Source organism: Fonsecaea monophora (genome assembly GCF_001642475.1).
Source record: "Fonsecaea monophora strain CBS 269.37 chromosome Unknown Scaff4, whole genome shotgun sequence".
Classification (NCBI taxonomy): domain Eukaryota; kingdom Fungi; phylum Ascomycota; class Eurotiomycetes; order Chaetothyriales; family Herpotrichiellaceae; genus Fonsecaea; species Fonsecaea monophora.
This window is the reverse complement of record NW_019173935.1, coordinates 551,188-567,112: the sequence shown is the minus strand read 5'-3', so window position 1 is coordinate 567,112 and position 15,925 is coordinate 551,188. Positions and strand designations below refer to the sequence as shown.

Sequence of the window (15,925 nt, the reverse complement as noted above, 5' to 3'; positions counted from 1 at the left end):
TTCCCCGCCCCATGACTGAGTGGCGGCTTGACAGGTTGCAATAATTCCCCTTACGACGTTGATAAAAAGTCCGTAGGTGGTATCAGAGATGCTCTTACCAGGCAAGAGTGATAAAGCAAGCCCAAATATGTGGCTTTCTGGTATCTGTCGGCGAAACACGCTCTACAGACAGCCCGCGTATTCACTTACATTATCTTCCACATGAAACCCTGTAGTAAACAGTCAGCATGACGGCCAGCTCAAACCCATCTGGCCATAAGAGCGCACCTGGAATTGGAACACAATATATGAGATGTAGAATATTGTCAACAACCACTCATATCGATTGCTGGTCAGATCGAGGTCGTCCTCCATTCCAGCAATACGCGCATTGCCGATATTGGATCGGTCAAGGAACGAAAGTAGAACTGCAAACTGTCAACCCATGGGTTATGTCAAGGAATACAGTCACGCTTCGGAATGAGAGCTCTATCAAGAATTCAACTTGGTGGCAGAACGAAGATAGGAGCTCCCCACTCAAGAACTTGTCTTTTACATCGTTCACAGCATCCTTTGACCGGAGACAGAGCGTTCAGATGGGCGACTCACATAAGAAGGTAACAAGTGGAGTGACGTGCAGGTCAATCTTGCGCACAACCCTCCTCTCCAATACAGGGTCTATATGCACACTAGCAACGGTTGACTCTGTGGCATCTGTGGAAATATCTTTCTCGGCATCAGTCGAGCTTGGGAGATCTCTTGATACGCTTCCATGTGAGACAAGGCCCGTAGGAGCCACATGTTGGGCTCTAAATATGCCCATAACGCCGGTACAGTACTTGGTGTGGACAAAGGAAGGAAAGACGGACAGAAGAAGAACGGAAGGCCAGTCGTAGCCACCGAGCGCAGGAAGTTAGCACGTTGGAGTCATATGTTGTCGGGGACCAAGGGGTTTTTGTATCAAGTAATGAAATCTAGAGGCTAGAAGAGTGGAATTTGTTGAGTTTGTGTTTCTTCTTAGAGCCGGAGCATTCATGCGAGGTACCTCGAGGATCTGTGCTGTAGGAGGTCCGGCAGATCACCCCATGGAAGTGGGAGCTGAGCCGATCATGCCCATCTCGTAGGCTTTCAATAGCTTCGAGCTGTAGTGGCAACTTTAAAGCGGGAAGTAAAGCCGTAGCTGATGGCGAACCTGCGTGATAGCAAATGCTTGTTGGTGTTGCTAGAGAAGCTTGATGAATCGAATGATGATGTAGACCAGCACCGACGCAGGCTTGGCTCTTGGCATTTGCCTGCGCCAGCCTCGTCAAGCACCAAGGCACTAAAGTGCTGAGTACAAAATAATATGCTCATTGTTCATGCCAGGAAAATGGCCCCCAAATCAAGTGTCTCATCAACAGGCATACTTTCGCACTTCTCCCAATGTGTCCTGGTACTCCTTGTGTTCAGGCTCCAGTCCCCAGTCCAGCGTCCCTGAATTTACGAGGTACAAAATACACAATGCATCTGAGGCGTCCCATCAACACGATGCATTCTCTATGCAACACCGCAAAGGCCTGCAAGTGCAATGGCCGAAGTGGTGGTCAACGATCAAGGATTCCGTGAAATAGTTCAGGGTGAACCCTTCTGTTATGGCAATCTCGATGTGGAGAACGAAGAGGTTCGTTTTCTTGTGTTGCAGCGACATCCAGTGGGTGATGACCAGGTTGAACAAGACGGTCTGGTCAGTTGTACCATGGAGACCCAATTGTTAGGTCACGCCGACCCATTCACCGCCGTCCGGAATGCTCGAGGATACCGTTTGCTGGAGGAATTGATTCTCGTCAATGGCAAATGCCTCCTCGTCTCGGTAGCGTTACACAGGTTTCTTCGATACTTCAGTAGCTCCGGCGACAAACCTATGAGGCTTTGGATTCGATACATATGTGTCGACCAGCAAAATCCGGATGAGATGGCTCGCTATTGGACCCGCGAATTCCAGGATAAGATTTACGAGAAAGCGGAATTGGTGGTAGACATGCAACATTTTCTGCGAGATTTGATGGACCAAGGAGTGTTTGAAAGGGTGATTGATTCTCGATATAGAGACTGGACCAAGAAGTGGCATGATCTACCAGATCAATGGCCTTTGCCAAAGGTCTATCCCATCAAGCTTGGGAGCAGAGTCTCCAACGACCAGCCGACTCAACCCTACCAATACGTGCCACTGGATACTGTGGCTGATGAGACCCGCATAATCGTGATCGACCCGAATGAGGACAAGCAGGCGCCGTTGGTGCTCCATCTGGCGCACTGTCCGCTTGCCTCTGACGTGGTCTACCACGCTTTGTCGTACACGTGGGGGAACGTGGACGACGCCGTCGAGATCACTGTGATGGGCCAATCGATGCAGATTCGACAGAACCTGGAACGTGCCCTCCGTCGGCTGCGGCCATCCTCGTCGCCACGTGCATGCGCTGTCTGGGCAGATGCTATATGCATCAATCAATCTGACATGAGTGAAAAAAACCATCAGATCCCTCGCATCGCTGCCGTCTACGACCATGCTGCAGTTGTTGTCTGTGACGTAGGCGAAGAGGATCAGTACAGTGATGTCGCCCAGGACTTTGTCAAGCACCTCCAGGAACCTATGATTCGCATGGACGAAGACTATGAGTTCATCATCGGCAAGCCAGAGCGGATCGATCCTGGCGAAATTCCTCGACTTTGCGCGGCACTGTACCTCTTCCTGACCCGGCCTTATTTTCGGAGAGCATGGGTCGTGCAAGAGGTGGCCTTGGCCTCGAACCCGGTGATTTCCTGCGGGATGCGCATTGGCACCGAATTCGAAGCCCTCGAGACGGCGGCAGGCCATCTGAGCGACATGATATCGCGGGATCCAGATCTTCCTCAGAAAATGAAAGATGCAACCCCCGACTTACGAGACGTCGAACGAGCTCAGCTGCTCTACATTCGCAAGCTCCTTTATTTTCGCCACCTCCACATTGGCAGGAACCGTGGTGGATTCATTACACACGGCATCAGAGACACAGCGCCTGGATACCTTGAATCTGCAATCCTTGCCCGAGATTTTGAAGCTGCCATCCCACACGACAAGTTGTTCGCGCTGTGGAATGTCGCGCGCGACAGGACTGGATTGGACTTTAAGGCAGATTATTCACGCGCTTACGAGGATACCTATATGGACTTTACCAAAGCATGGTGTACACACAGTGGCAGTCTAGATATGATTGCCGCCTCCGAATTCACCAAGCCGGTCGATCAGCACGGATTCTATTCGAAGGCACCTTCGTGGTGTCCGGATTGGAGCACCTCAACGCTGTCGAGCTCTCTCGTCCGTCGTGAGAGATTCCGGCCACTTCGCATGTCCATGCAGGATGACATTGATGGCAGAGTATACTGCACCGATGGCGGTCTCTATCAAGAGCCTGGGAAAAACAAATACTTTGAGTTCGACGGCAACACGCTGCACTGCATGGGCATCATTCTGGACAAGGTCGATGGTGTTGTAGCCAGCCCGATTGATGGTGTCCCCGTGGAAGCAGCAATTCCAGGCCTGGTTGGGTTTTGCAAGGACTTCTTCGCGAAGAACAATATCACCTCCTACGACGATGCCGCGCAAGCCGCGATAGCAATGGTGCACGGCGATTGCGTTGCTTCGTGGCCAAAGACAGAAGACGGTTCCAAGATGCCTCGGGATGAAGATTTCTGGACAGCACCATATGCTTGCATACCCTTCAAGCCAAGGTTAAATCGCGACCAGGACCCAAATCGGTCTCGCCACGTCCCCTGGCGGGGAGCCAACTACTCGAGCCTGGAAGCGTGGGACGTTGTGCGCACCATCATGCGCGGGAGGAATCTGTTTATCTCTGAAAAGGGATACATGGGTCTCCTACCAGCCTATGTCGGCAAAGGCAAGGGTGAGGGTGCTTACGACGGCCACAACGGGCCGCTCCACCTGGCCATCCTGGCGACGTGTTCCGTCCCGGTCTTGTTGAGCGAGCACCCGGAGATCGCAGGCGCGTACAGGCTTTTAGGGACGTGTTTTGTGCAAGGGTGGATGGAAGGGGAGGTCCTCAAGGACCAGATGGGCTGTGACCAGCCGAGCGAGTTTTGGGACGCAACAGCCGGCGCGGAAAAGCTCAGGGTCATCTAAGTAAGACGTGCGAAATTTAGCGGTGGTATTAGCTAGCTGGCTAGCTCTTCACGTTTTGTCATGTTAGATGAATCCCATAGAGACTAGGATCAAACGTGCCGAGACAGATAAGTATTTGGTCGGTATGTGAATCATAGAGGAGTTCACAGAATACACGAACTTACATACATAACGTACATACGTGCATACGTAGTAGCAACCACGTTACCACGTTACTTGACTCGTTCTGAGTACCTATTATTCAAGAACAAGTACGCTTGCTTGTCTCACTCTCTCTCCCCCTCCCTCCCTCTCGGCCTCTCTTCTTGAGGGTAATATACCTCGCGCACCAACTACACCAAGTCCCGCTCAATCTTGACGTCGACGGGGACACCAAAGCCATGCTCGCCGCCGACGCGGTGTTTCTTCTTGCCGACCTTCTCCAGCTCGTTGACCAGCGGGTTCAGCGCGAGGGGCACGGTCAGGGGGTCCTCGCGACGGCACTGGACGCGGAGCAAGACGCCCTGGCTCAGGCCCTTTTTGCCCAGTCCATCAGCCCAGCGCGCGGCGAGCTTCACGCGCGGCCGCTGGACGTCGATGATGTGGCCGGCCGGGTAGATGGTGCCGAGCAGGCCGGCCAGCGCGCCCAGGTAGTTCGCCCAGAAGCCCTCCTGGTGTGTGAGGACGGCGCGCAGCCGCACCTGCAAGGCCTCGTGCGGAGGCGGGAGGTCGACGTTCCACCGCGCGCAGAGCGCCAGGGCTAAGATGGCTCGGTCTGTGTGCGAGATGCCATGCGCCGAGGTCAGCACACCCGTGATGGGTGCGTGCAGCGCCGACAGGGAACGCGTCTCCTTGGGGAGAGGCAGGTGCAGGTACATCATGTCCGCCACGGCGCGGATCAGGGATGGGGTGAATGACGGCGGGAGGGAGCGGTCGAGGTGGTTCTCGCCAGGTAGGCCGTCCCACAGGAGGGCCGCGAGGTCGGCGGCGGAGGAGGTGCCGTACTGTGCGGTGGCCGCGGGTAAGGGATCGAGTGCTTTTATCGGCGCCTCGAGCGTGTCGAAGAGGAACCCTTCGCGCACTCCGCCCTGGCAGAACCGCACTTGCTGGATCATGGGCAGTGCGCTGACGAGGACATTGACCAGGAACGCCACGGCTGGGACCTGCTCGGCGCGCCGCTTGGAGATCCTGAAAACCGACTCCTCGGCCGCCACGGCTGTGATTTCCCTCGTCTGTTGGAACTCGCGCTTCGAGACGCAGAATCCGTTGATGATGGGTATGGGGTACGGCGACACCTTGTGCTGCGACATGAGCAGGTATCCCCAACCCCGAAAGCCGCCACCGGAGAGATACAGCGTGAGACCGCCATGCATGGCCTTGTGCTGTAGAGAATCAGGGATGTCCAGGTCTTGATAAGCCTGGCGGAACTGGGCTTTCATGTCCTCTTCCAGTTCTTCCACTGGCGATTGTACCGCGGATTTGGATTTGTGGTGACCGTCGTGATCTGAAGAGGACGCGGAGAGTTCTCTCAGCCTTCTGGTCATGGCTGCAGCGCCGTAGGGGAACGAGATGCTGCCCTTGGGACTGGTCTGGACGTGGCCGTCTTTGGCAATCATCCACGTTATCTGAGTGCTTCCTCCTGGGTTTGTCGGCAGTCAGTTAGTCAACCAGCCAATAAATGACATTTAAAAATCTTCCTAAGCAGAAGGAGAAAGGGGAGGGAGGGCTCTCGTAGTACCACCCAGATCCATGACCAGGCCCTCGACCGAAGCAAAGCTGCTGGCCACCCCCATGGCACCTATCCTCCCTTCAGCCTCCTTGGGCAACATGTCGACCTCCCAGCCCGTGGCCTCCTTGATCTGCCGCCGAAAGTCGGCCGAGTTTTCCGCATTTCTCGTGGCTTCGGTGGCCAGGACTCTGATGTTGGTCTCGGGCACCCCAAAGTCGGCGCATGCTGACTTGAATTTAGTCAGTGACGAAAGGACCTCGTCGATGGTGTCTTGGGGGATAGGACCCTTGACGCCGGTCGAGTATTGAGCGTCGAACAGCGAGATCCCTTCGCGATCTTGGAAGACAGTGGGAAGGGAGCGGGCGGTTGAGGGTGAGAGGTCGGTGATGGAGAACCGGATGCCATTGCTGTCGACGCCGCCATCCCGGACACCGTCAGTATCTGTGTAGCCGCAGGAAATGGCGTGAAATATCGGCTGGAGGATGCTATATTACCTTCCCATGTCCACCAAGCCATAGAGGCTGCTCGGCGAGGGCGTGCGTAACATTGCGAGAAGCGAAATGCTGGTTCCGGATATGGATTCCAGCGATTCGGTAAATGCGGGAGGAAAAGGCACCACACCAAAAGACGCAGCAGCCAGACGATAAGCAAGTCGCCTTATCTGAATCTTAGAATGGCGGAAAAGCCCATTTGACGATGGATGGATATTTTACTAGGGCTACAGAACAACACCTTGTAACAGAAGAAAATTCAGTCGAGGCAGAGGTCGATCCCCTCGTATTTTTTTTTTCCATGTCACGGCGCACGTGGGACTTTCTCGCAATCTGTACGGCTGCCGCAGTCGATAAACTTGATAAACCACTTTTGGTCACATCAAGGCATGTTGTGTACACATATCGAAGCCATTTGTGTCGCATTGCCCCTTTCTATCAAAATGCTGGTATACATTCAAGTTCTAGTAGAACAATCAGGCCCGAACCTCACCCACTCCCTCCCGGAAAAAGAGGGATATACTCATCCTATGAGATCTCCTCATCTTCCTCAGGGTGGAAAGCGTCTCCAAAGGCAGAGCCTTCCATGCCGTCCAGGTTCAAGTCGTCATCGTTCTCATAACTTGCAAGCGCATCCCCAGCTGTGTCCACTTCGACATTATCAAAATCCCCTCCCATTCCGAAATCAGGAGTGTTCAGTGCTCCGTCCGGAGGAGGCTCAGCCTGAACTTGCTGTGGCTGGTCAGTGCTCTGGCCATTATTGGAGTGGTCCCCAGAGGCATCAGCTACAGCATGATTTTCGTGCTGTTGATCCTCATCTGCCATCTCGGGGATTTCCAAGTCGTTCTGACCTCCATCTTCCCCAATCATAACCCATTCGTCTCCGTCTTGGTTGACATTTTCAACTTGGTCGTCCATACCATCCATGTTCACATCTGTGACAAGATCGTCCATTTGCGGAAGTTCTTCGGCTTGCTGGTTGGCTTCTTCAGGCTGCTGTTTGACCTCCGTAGACTGTGCCGTTTGGGCTTCAGATGGTGTAGGGACTGCTTCCGCAGTCACCGGGTTTTGCTGCTCGTTGGTGACCGGAAAGGTTTGTTGCTGCTCTTGCTTTGGCTCTTCGACCATAGTTGCGCTCAGCTGTGGCTGTGGCTGTGGCAGTTGTTGAGCGCTGGAACTTCCTGCATTGGGAAGAGTTTGGATAGTCTTCTCTGGCGAAGAAACGACCGCAGCTGGAGGCTGGGGAGGGGCTGCAGTGACTTTATTTCGCTCCTCCAAGCCCCCTCTTGAAATCAGCGTCACGGTATTGGTCTTTGTCAGCTTCTGGCCCATGTCTGACTCTACTGTTTCCATGATGTTATCAACCGGGTCTCGCGTGACGATGTCGGCATCGCCACTGGGACCATCTTTGGAGATACTTGGTCTCCCTGCCACATCCGGCGCTGTCCGTAACTTCTTCTCGGCAGCTGTCAAGGTCGTGGAGCGACGCAGTTTTTCCAGTCTGCGAGCGTGCCGTTTCCTCATTTCTTCTAGCTCTTCTTGCATTTTGGCTAGCTTTTCAGAAGCCCGTTTGATGAAGTCATCAGCTTGGCCAGCAGGCAATTTCCCAACTCGTGGCGGCGGCCCATTGCTGGGTTCTCTCGCCGCCGAGACAGGAGCGTCGAAGAAATCTTTGGTCAGTTCTTCCAGCTGGCCCTTTCGCCCAAAACCCAAGTCGCTAGGGATGATGGAGAGGGTGGGATATGGCGACTCAATTAGCTCCTCCATCCATTCATGGTGTTGCTCATAGCGAACCCGGCTGATGTCTCTGGGAGCCATAAAATCAAGCAAGTCACCACGAGATACGTCTTCTTCCTCCTCCACTGTCGTGTCTTGGGTGATGCTGGCACCTCTTCTATGACCAACCCCAGGAGGAATTTGTCCTTGGGCAGGTCCTCTGGGTACCCCCGGAGGCAGGTGCATCGTAGGCCAATTTGATCGATCGTGTAGCATAAAGTCCTTTCTAGGTAGTTGCCCTTGGCTCTGAATCATGCGACGCTGTTGCAGGATCGCATGAACATGAGGCAAAATGGGGATGTTGGCGGCGGGTACGTGGTCGCGCGGAGAGGCTTTGGAGTAGTGAGTCAACCACAAGCTAGGGTCAGGGTTCGGGAGACCATGAGCTGGGTTTCCAGGAAGGAGGCGATAGCGTCTTCTGCTGTGTGTGGCCATGACTTCGCCCGTGGCTCGAAATCCCGCTCTTTGCAGAAACATTTCCAGAGTCTGACAAGAAGCATAGTTAGCGCGCTGCGATGAGTTTGATATTGTTGGTTACCTACATATCCACGGACTTCAGATTTGTACACATGCTCCACGTCTGCCCAAATGAAGCCGTCACTCGCATAGTTTGTGCCCAGGTATTCGAGGGGCTGCCATTCGAGGATCAAGGTGCCGTCTGGCGGAGTGTCGATGAACTGCCATTGCATAGGCTGCAGGTCGCGCACAATCTTGGGTGCCTCCAGGAGGTATGCGACAATGGTATCGACTGCAGGATTGCTCGTAATTGGGTAACGATATTTGGAGACGAGGTGCAGATGTGGCAGCTGAGGTGCGGGCAAAGGTCAGTTTAGGGTTGTGGGAAAGGAATCGAGTGGAGGATGTTGCGACTCACCAGCTGCGGCGGGATGCCAGCCGCAGGGTCTTTCATCATTGGGTTCATCTTGGAACAAGTGCGCGGCTCTCAGGGCGAGATTGTCGGTATCATGGATATCAATGGTTGTTGGGTGGTTGTTGCAGGTCAGGGCGCGCCTGTAACTGCGACGCGATCAAATCTGGGGCTCAACTTTTGGAACGAGGCTGGGGATCTTGGCAACCAGCCTTATCACGTGCATGATTCTCAGTCTTTTGTACTGTACATATCTTACTGGTACAAATTTGTATAGGCATCGCTAGAGCCAGACATTGCCTGTCGTTACTTATGGATGGGTGATTGACCCAAGTGCCATGGAAATAAACGTGCAAAATTGCTGGTCATAACAACTCCACCTCTCCCCTTTCCACGCCTTTCTTGACGTCCTTCCACCGAACAACCCAGACCTCTCCTCTCCTCATCCTCAGCACTACACTAGCACCTTCTTGCTCGCCCTGGTCCCTCGCCTCGTCGACATCCCGCTCGTTATTCCACGTCCCCTCATTTAAGCATCTGACGACCACAGCCTTTGAGCCGTCGGGCCCTTCAATCATAGGCACTACTCCGCTGGAATCATCCAGTCTCCGTAACCCCGTCGGTAGCGAGTTCAGAAAACTCGAATCATAGAGGTCGCCTAGGAGAGCTTGATGATGCCTTAGAAAAGCGACTTCCGCCGCTGACATGATGACGGACGTCTTGTTATCAGAATTAAGGTATTGCGAGAGGTAATAAGTGGCATGCGAGGTCATCTTGGCGAGCCGTTGCCTGAGCAAACTCCTGACCAGGAACTGCGTCCGTGATAAGTCGGTCTGCAATATCGCAAGGACTAGATTCGCATTCTGCGTGCCGCCGGCTGGTTTCCCACCCATGATCCCCTCCATAGAACTCGAGTAAGAGTCCTCACCCATTCCGCTGGCTAGGTCTTCAATGCGTGATATTTGTGCTTGGACACGCGCCATTACACGGGCCATTAGTTCTGTGGGATAGGGAAGTAAGTCAGGTGCGCAGCGCTCCGATGTCCATGCGCGTGTGAGGAGCTGGTGGTCGATGAAAGCGTCCGTGTCACTGACCGAAGATGGGTGTGTGGGTGTTGTGGAGGATTGAGAGCGCGAAACATCTGCGAGAATGTCGGATATATCAACGTCCATTGTACTCGGTAATAGTCGGATTCGGAAAAAGATGACTCTGTGGACGACTCCGCGAAGATTGGTCTCCCTGGCCCCAGTTGACGCGGGCGCGGACGGCTGTGCTTCAGGATTTGATGTACAGAACAGTGAGGGCAACAATATCTCGACAGGACGCTCGACAGCTTCGGTAGTCGTTCTTGGACTGGAAGGGGTAGCCTCTGCTAATATGCTTAGTAGGTTTTGACGACGCGTCTAATTGAGTGATATACATTAATGTGGAGGAGGTCTGTAGGCAAGATAATGGCGTGTCTGACTGGTGGCCTAGAAAAGGGGCACGTAGATGTTGCTAATTGCCTAGGAAGGGAGTGAAGGCCACCAAAAATACGTAATACTTGTAAAGCTAGGGCCTTAGTCGGCGGCCATGGACCCTGAAAAGGCCGAAAAGGTTCCTCAAAAACACCTAATGACAGTGCTTAGACAGGAGCCAAGGCTCTATTGAGTTAGTTAGTTACTCAACACATTACAACAGCTTCATCTCAAGACAACTGAGAAAGAACAGATATTCTACCTCGACCATATCATCCTTGTATTAATTAAGTTCTAGCTTCTGCAAACACAATGACTGATTGATTGTTCCTTGAGACAAAGCGATACAATCCGTTTCAATACCTCGCAACAAAAAACACCACCAGCCACAAAGACATGCACCCAAAGCAACATAGGTGGAAACAATAGTAACCTCATTATTCAAGTATGGCACTTTCCAAGTCCTAATTCAATCTCGAGCATCCACAGGTAATTCTTTCTTTTTTTTTGTGTCATTTTCTTCTCCCAGATGTAATCATCTAGGGGTCGGTAACGATCGTCACAACCGGGTTGGTCACGGCAACATCAGTGACCGGGCCTCCTTGCAAAATATCAAAGTCGCGCTCGCGGACCCATTGGAGTCTGTTGGCATGGAGAAGTGCTTTGGCCTCATCCTCTCGGCACTCCTGCACGAGCTGCAATGCTTGTTCCGCAATCCGCAATCTCTCAGGGGGTTCTGGTGCAAACCAGAATTGTCTTTCCACCTCGTCGATTGGTTCCACAATCTCACTGAACAATGCGGCGGCTTCGTCGGGGTTTTCATGGTGCCGGAGCACATTGGCCAGTGTCAGGCGTATCCAGAGCAGCGACCTGTTGTTATCCTCCCGACTGTCTCCGATACTCTGGTCGACGAGGTCCCGCAGAACCATCCTTGGTCGGTTGTAATATCCACGGTCGAATTCTACCAGAGACAAGACGTACTGCCACTGACAACTGCGCTCAAAGTCGGTGGTAAATACCTCGGAAGATTTGATCGCCTCCAGGACTTGTTTGGCAAGATCCAACTTTGCATTGTCTCGATATTCCAGCGCTAGCGACACGGCAGTATCGACAGTCAGATTCAAATCGTCACCGAAAACTTTTCGTTTCTGCGTCCAAGCATTCAACAAGGACTCTTCCGCCGTCGGGTGCTCTTTCAATTTGCGGCAGACCATGCCGAGCGCTGTTCGTGCCATGATGGACAATGGATGAGCATCCCCCCCGATGGGAGTCCATTCGTGGAGGATGGTTTCATAATTCCTACGAGCTGTGATTAATTCCCTCTGTTTTTCCTGCACATACCCTTGATAAAGTCTTGTCACTAGGCCCTTGGGCGAATTCTCACCCTCCAAACGTTGAAAGGCCTCTTCGGTCTCATCGAGGCTCGCCATCGCCTCCCTGAATCGAGCACAAGAATATTGCGCATAGCCTAGCAGTTGCACAGTAACGTAAACATCCAGACTGTCCTGATCGTAAATTTCTCTTTGTATAGCTGCAACCTTTGACAGCTCATGCTCGGCTTCCTCGAATCGCCCTTGCCAAAAGAATTCTTGTAACATACTCGTTTTTGTTTGGAGTGTTAGTGGATGTCGGGCACCCAGACTGCTTTCAAAGCCTGCTGCCACCGCTTCCTTGTACATAAAACCTTTGCGCCAGTCTTGTTGGGATCGCCCTCCAAGGTTGAAAAATTGACCGAGCCGCATGAACGGGAGATACGGGGCCACCCTGTCTTGAGCCTTTTCCTTCAATTCTTTCTGTAGCTCTTCATGTGGCTTGACAAAGTAGTCCTTTATGGGTATCTTCTGCTGTGTGTCTTTGTCCAGACTGTCATACCATGTTTTGAGCATCGTCTGTACCTCCAATTGTGGTGCAATGCCACTCTGTTGCTTCGCCTCAAATAGATTTTCTGACCACGTGACACTCTCAATTCCCCCCAGAAATTGTGAAAGAAGATCGAGGACGTCATCTGGGGGGGTCTGAAGCGCCGACACGTGCTCATGCCAGTGAAGAACTGCATACTCGTAGAGAACCGACTCTTTCAGTGGTTGGCTGTCCTCACTATCCGGTACCATGTGAGGTGGCAACAGATGTTTCCGCAATAGCCGTAAAGCAGTCTTCCAAGAGCGGTACCTTTCGTTGGTCAATTTCTCCAGGCATTTTCTGGCGAGGAACAGGTCAGGATCCTCCGACCTGGCGGTACCGTAAATGTAGTCTCCAAGAGTAGGGTGAGTGAGGTAGACGTGAGCGGCTCGAACTCGCACGAGGGGATGGCACAGAGCATCGAGATCTACGCCCAAATCCTCATCGGTACGCGATGGCCCCTTCAATTCGGCATCGTTATCATCACCATCAACCATGAGAAACAGGGTCCGCCGCGTTAGAGGGGACCGCGTTGTGGCAAGCACCCTGAGAATGCACTTCTGCCGTTCTTGATCTTGCTCTTCGAACTTGCAAGTACTCTCCCTAATGACCGCTTCGTATATTCGCCGCGGTTCAGTTGGGAAGGCTTTCAATTTCTGTATTCGAGTCTGAAGACTGGGTCCTTGACGGACATGGTCCAAGAGCAGGTGCACCCAGAGAAAGCTTCCTGCACTGTCTCTGTCGATTCGACGCAGGATATCGTGCTGGATCGGTTGCAGTCCTCGAAATCGCGAGATCTCTTGTAGGGCATACCGTTCGATATCTAATTTTGTCTTGTCAGGCGTCAATTCGATCATGTGTGAGTTTGGTATGTTTGGCTCGCCCCTCGACGTCAGGACAACTGCGTGGTCGGCATTTTCAGAGATGGCTGTTAATGTTTTCATCAAAAGGTTGCGATCGTCGGTCTCACCGCATTGGTCCACCGCATCGATGATAAGTATCACTGGGGGAAGAAGTGACACGATGTCTCTCGTAATTTGGGCCAGTTGTTGCGTACCACACTGGCTGGCATGCCCAAACGCAGTGCGAAGTCTCTTCAACTGTATCAGCCCCGGGGCAATATCATGGTACTGATCGATCAGTCCAGATGTGCAAATTCGCAGGAGCATTGAGAGAAACAATTGGCGGATCTGGTCACGGCCGCGGTGAATCTCAGTCCCAAATGAAAACAAAAGTATTGTCTCATTTTCGAGTGCGCTGGCAAGCGTGTGGGCCAGGACCGTCTTCCCTGAGCCTTAAAGCAGAGTTAGCACAGTGGTCGATTGGCGAGTTTACAAGGGAGACTTGAACCAGGATCCCCCTTTATCCAGAGCGGCCACCTGTCAGCCGTTGCATTCTTCCACTTGATCCATGTTGGATCCGACAAGATCCATTCGCATGTCCCTGGCGTGGGCTCAGTGGTTGGGGGCTCGGAAACTCCTGCTGCCGTATCTAGCCATTTGACCAGGTCACGGTTCATTTCGAGCACTTTAGCATCTATACAGAACGTGTTGGGTCAGTGGGCAGTCCTTTGCTAGCTTGACTACCTGTTATCATGCATTACCTCGCACCTGAAGGCTGTGACACAGTTTCAGCTGATGGAGAGCTATAGAACGGTCAGCGGTACTTATGCGAGAAGTCCAACATCCAAGGAAGGGTGAGATTCAACGCACATTGCTGGGTCTGATAAGTTTCAGCTTTGATATTCTGCAAAATGGCGGTCTGGTGCCTAACTTCTTGAAAATACACTTGATATGCAGCTCGAAGGTCTGTAAATGCAGTTGAGTCTTAGTGAGCGTCAACATTACGCGAGTAGCGGTCGCTATGCGATGTTGCCGAATCATGGATTCTTGCCCTGCCCCAGCCACACGGCCTTCCGGCGTTCCCCACCAGTGAGGCTGGGACAGCTCAGAGACAAAGTATGTAGGACTCTAGTGCTTGGTCCCGTGTGGATAAAGACTCCATTCAGGATGTATACTCACCTTCGCGGAATTTTTCCTGAGCAATGATTTCGTCGGTAACCCTAGTCTCATGTACAATGTGTCCTGTGTATAACCATCAGCAACGCAAGTCAGATATTCTACACGGAAAATGCTCACCTTGGTGTATGGTATGTGTGATGCGCTGGTCAAGTCGAAGCTCCAGAGCCTTGAGGTCAGAGAAGCAACGATTCAGCTTCAGCGAGATACTCCCTCTGAGCACGCCAGCTATTCCCCTTCGACTGATTTGAATCTCGAGACGGACGAGATAGCCGAGAATATGGGCAAAGTATTCGGCAATTTGATCCAGGATATCCCGATGGTCCTTAAAGGTGCATGCGACTTGTTCGTAGATACCGGTACTTCCCGCAATCACCACCAGCGCATGTCCAATGTCGTCTAGAAATTGGATGTAGGAGGCTCCCAACTGTTTTGCGCGTTAACGCAGTCCGGCTTTTAGAGGACTTGTCGACCACTGAAGGATTGGAATTTCTCACCTGCAAGCAGAGGCGAATGGCTCCCCAAACTAGAGCTGCCACAACGGGTTGAGGCGCTACAAGGACATCACCGACGGGTGCACAATCGTTCAATTTGCGGATGATGGTGCGCAAGGTACTTTTCCAACCCCGGTCTGAATCATTCACGGGTCGTTGGTTGGCCTCGATCGACCTTGCCAGCTCTCCAAGAGTGCAGCAGCCGAATTTCTTGCCGAGCTCCTCAACCTTGAGCTTCTTTTGTCGATCTTTAGTGAGGCGATTGTTGAAGTGCTATATGGTCAGGGTAAGGTTGGTTAGTGAGTAACACAATGACTCCTCATTGATCATCTGCCCTATTTCTGCCAAAGGCACCCGTCCGGTGAGGCGGATGATCCTTTCATGCCCGAGGCAGAAGCGCCAGTAATGCTGTTGGCCGTGCCTAGTCTGGTTTTCACTTGGCCGAGGCATATACTGTATCGCAGCATAATTGTAGAGGACAGAGGAGGGGGACCGGGGCAAGGGGGCCTCGAATGATCCCTACCACCAGCCAGGACTGGGTGGAAGATGACGAGGGATAAGGTGATACAAGTGACACTCACATCAACGGCTCTGAGCCAACATTCTTCGACAACATCGGCGGTCTTTGGTGGCTTCTCTGGGGCGTTGAGAATCGTCCACATATTCACAGGGAGTCTGTGATACAGTCGAAGTGTTGTAAGATTATGGACGCCATGGATACCTGAATGGAGGCAAACTGTGCCCTTTATGCTGGTACAGTGAGGCTCTTTGCAGAGCATTCAGCCCGTCCTCACTCTCGTAGGGCAGCCAGTATTGTCGTGGGCGCGAGGGTGGGTTTGGGCGTGGCTCAGGGCTCAGGGCGCAGGCATGCAGGCTACAAGCCCTCCTTTGATCTGATCCCGTATTGCCCGAATGCCTCTGCAATCAAGTCGGAGGGTGTATTGATCACAAGGCAGATTGTCTCTAGAAGCTCTCCTGGTTGGCTCACATCACCATCACTGCTGCCCGACAATGCCTACCAGGGCGAGAGCATTGCTCCAATCACCAATGCCGACCGGCCTGACCTGGGGATCGAGAGC

The 15,925-nt window shown here is 52.7% G+C and overlaps 5 protein-coding genes across 5 annotated transcripts; 1 reads left to right on the top strand and 4 right to left on the bottom strand.

Annotated features, from left to right (window-relative positions):
- Positions 1–1,546: 1,546 nt before the first annotated feature.
- Positions 1,547–4,135, top strand: AYO21_01193 (hypothetical protein; the record flags this gene model as incomplete). Its single annotated transcript, XM_022651177.1, has 1 exon — positions 1,547–4,135. One exon carries the CDS (start codon positions 1,547–1,549, stop codon positions 4,133–4,135), a length of 2,589 nt encoding a protein of 862 aa, XP_022516655.1.
- Positions 4,136–4,467: 332 nt separating this feature from the next.
- Positions 4,468–6,359, bottom strand: AYO21_01192 (hypothetical protein; the record flags this gene model as incomplete). The annotated part of the gene is made up of 3 exons (XM_022651176.1): positions 4,468–5,753; positions 5,853–6,284; positions 6,338–6,359. The coding sequence occupies 3 exons, from the start codon at positions 6,357–6,359 to the stop codon at positions 4,468–4,470; spliced, it is 1,740 nt and encodes a 579-aa protein (XP_022516654.1).
- A 503-nt stretch (positions 6,360–6,862) lies between these two features.
- On the bottom strand, positions 6,863–9,032 carry AYO21_01191 (hypothetical protein; the record flags this gene model as incomplete). The annotated part of the gene is made up of 3 exons (XM_022651175.1): positions 6,863–8,596; positions 8,653–8,916; positions 8,985–9,032. The coding sequence occupies 3 exons, from the start codon at positions 9,030–9,032 to the stop codon at positions 6,863–6,865; spliced, it is 2,046 nt and encodes a 681-aa protein (XP_022516653.1).
- Positions 9,033–9,343: 311 nt separating this feature from the next.
- On the bottom strand, positions 9,344–10,150 carry AYO21_01190 (hypothetical protein; the record flags this gene model as incomplete). The annotated part of the gene is made up of 1 exon (XM_022651174.1): positions 9,344–10,150. The coding sequence occupies one exon, from the start codon at positions 10,148–10,150 to the stop codon at positions 9,344–9,346; it is 807 nt and encodes a 268-aa protein (XP_022516652.1).
- An 824-nt stretch (positions 10,151–10,974) lies between these two features.
- AYO21_01189 (hypothetical protein) lies at positions 10,975–15,508 on the bottom strand (the record flags this gene model as incomplete). Its single annotated transcript, XM_022651173.1, has 8 exons — positions 10,975–13,628; positions 13,685–13,870; positions 13,938–13,979; positions 14,047–14,142; positions 14,356–14,418; positions 14,473–14,779; positions 14,850–15,119; positions 15,428–15,508. 8 exons carry the CDS (start codon positions 15,506–15,508, stop codon positions 10,975–10,977), a joined length of 3,699 nt encoding a protein of 1,232 aa, XP_022516651.1.
- Positions 15,509–15,925: the final 417 nt, after the last annotated feature.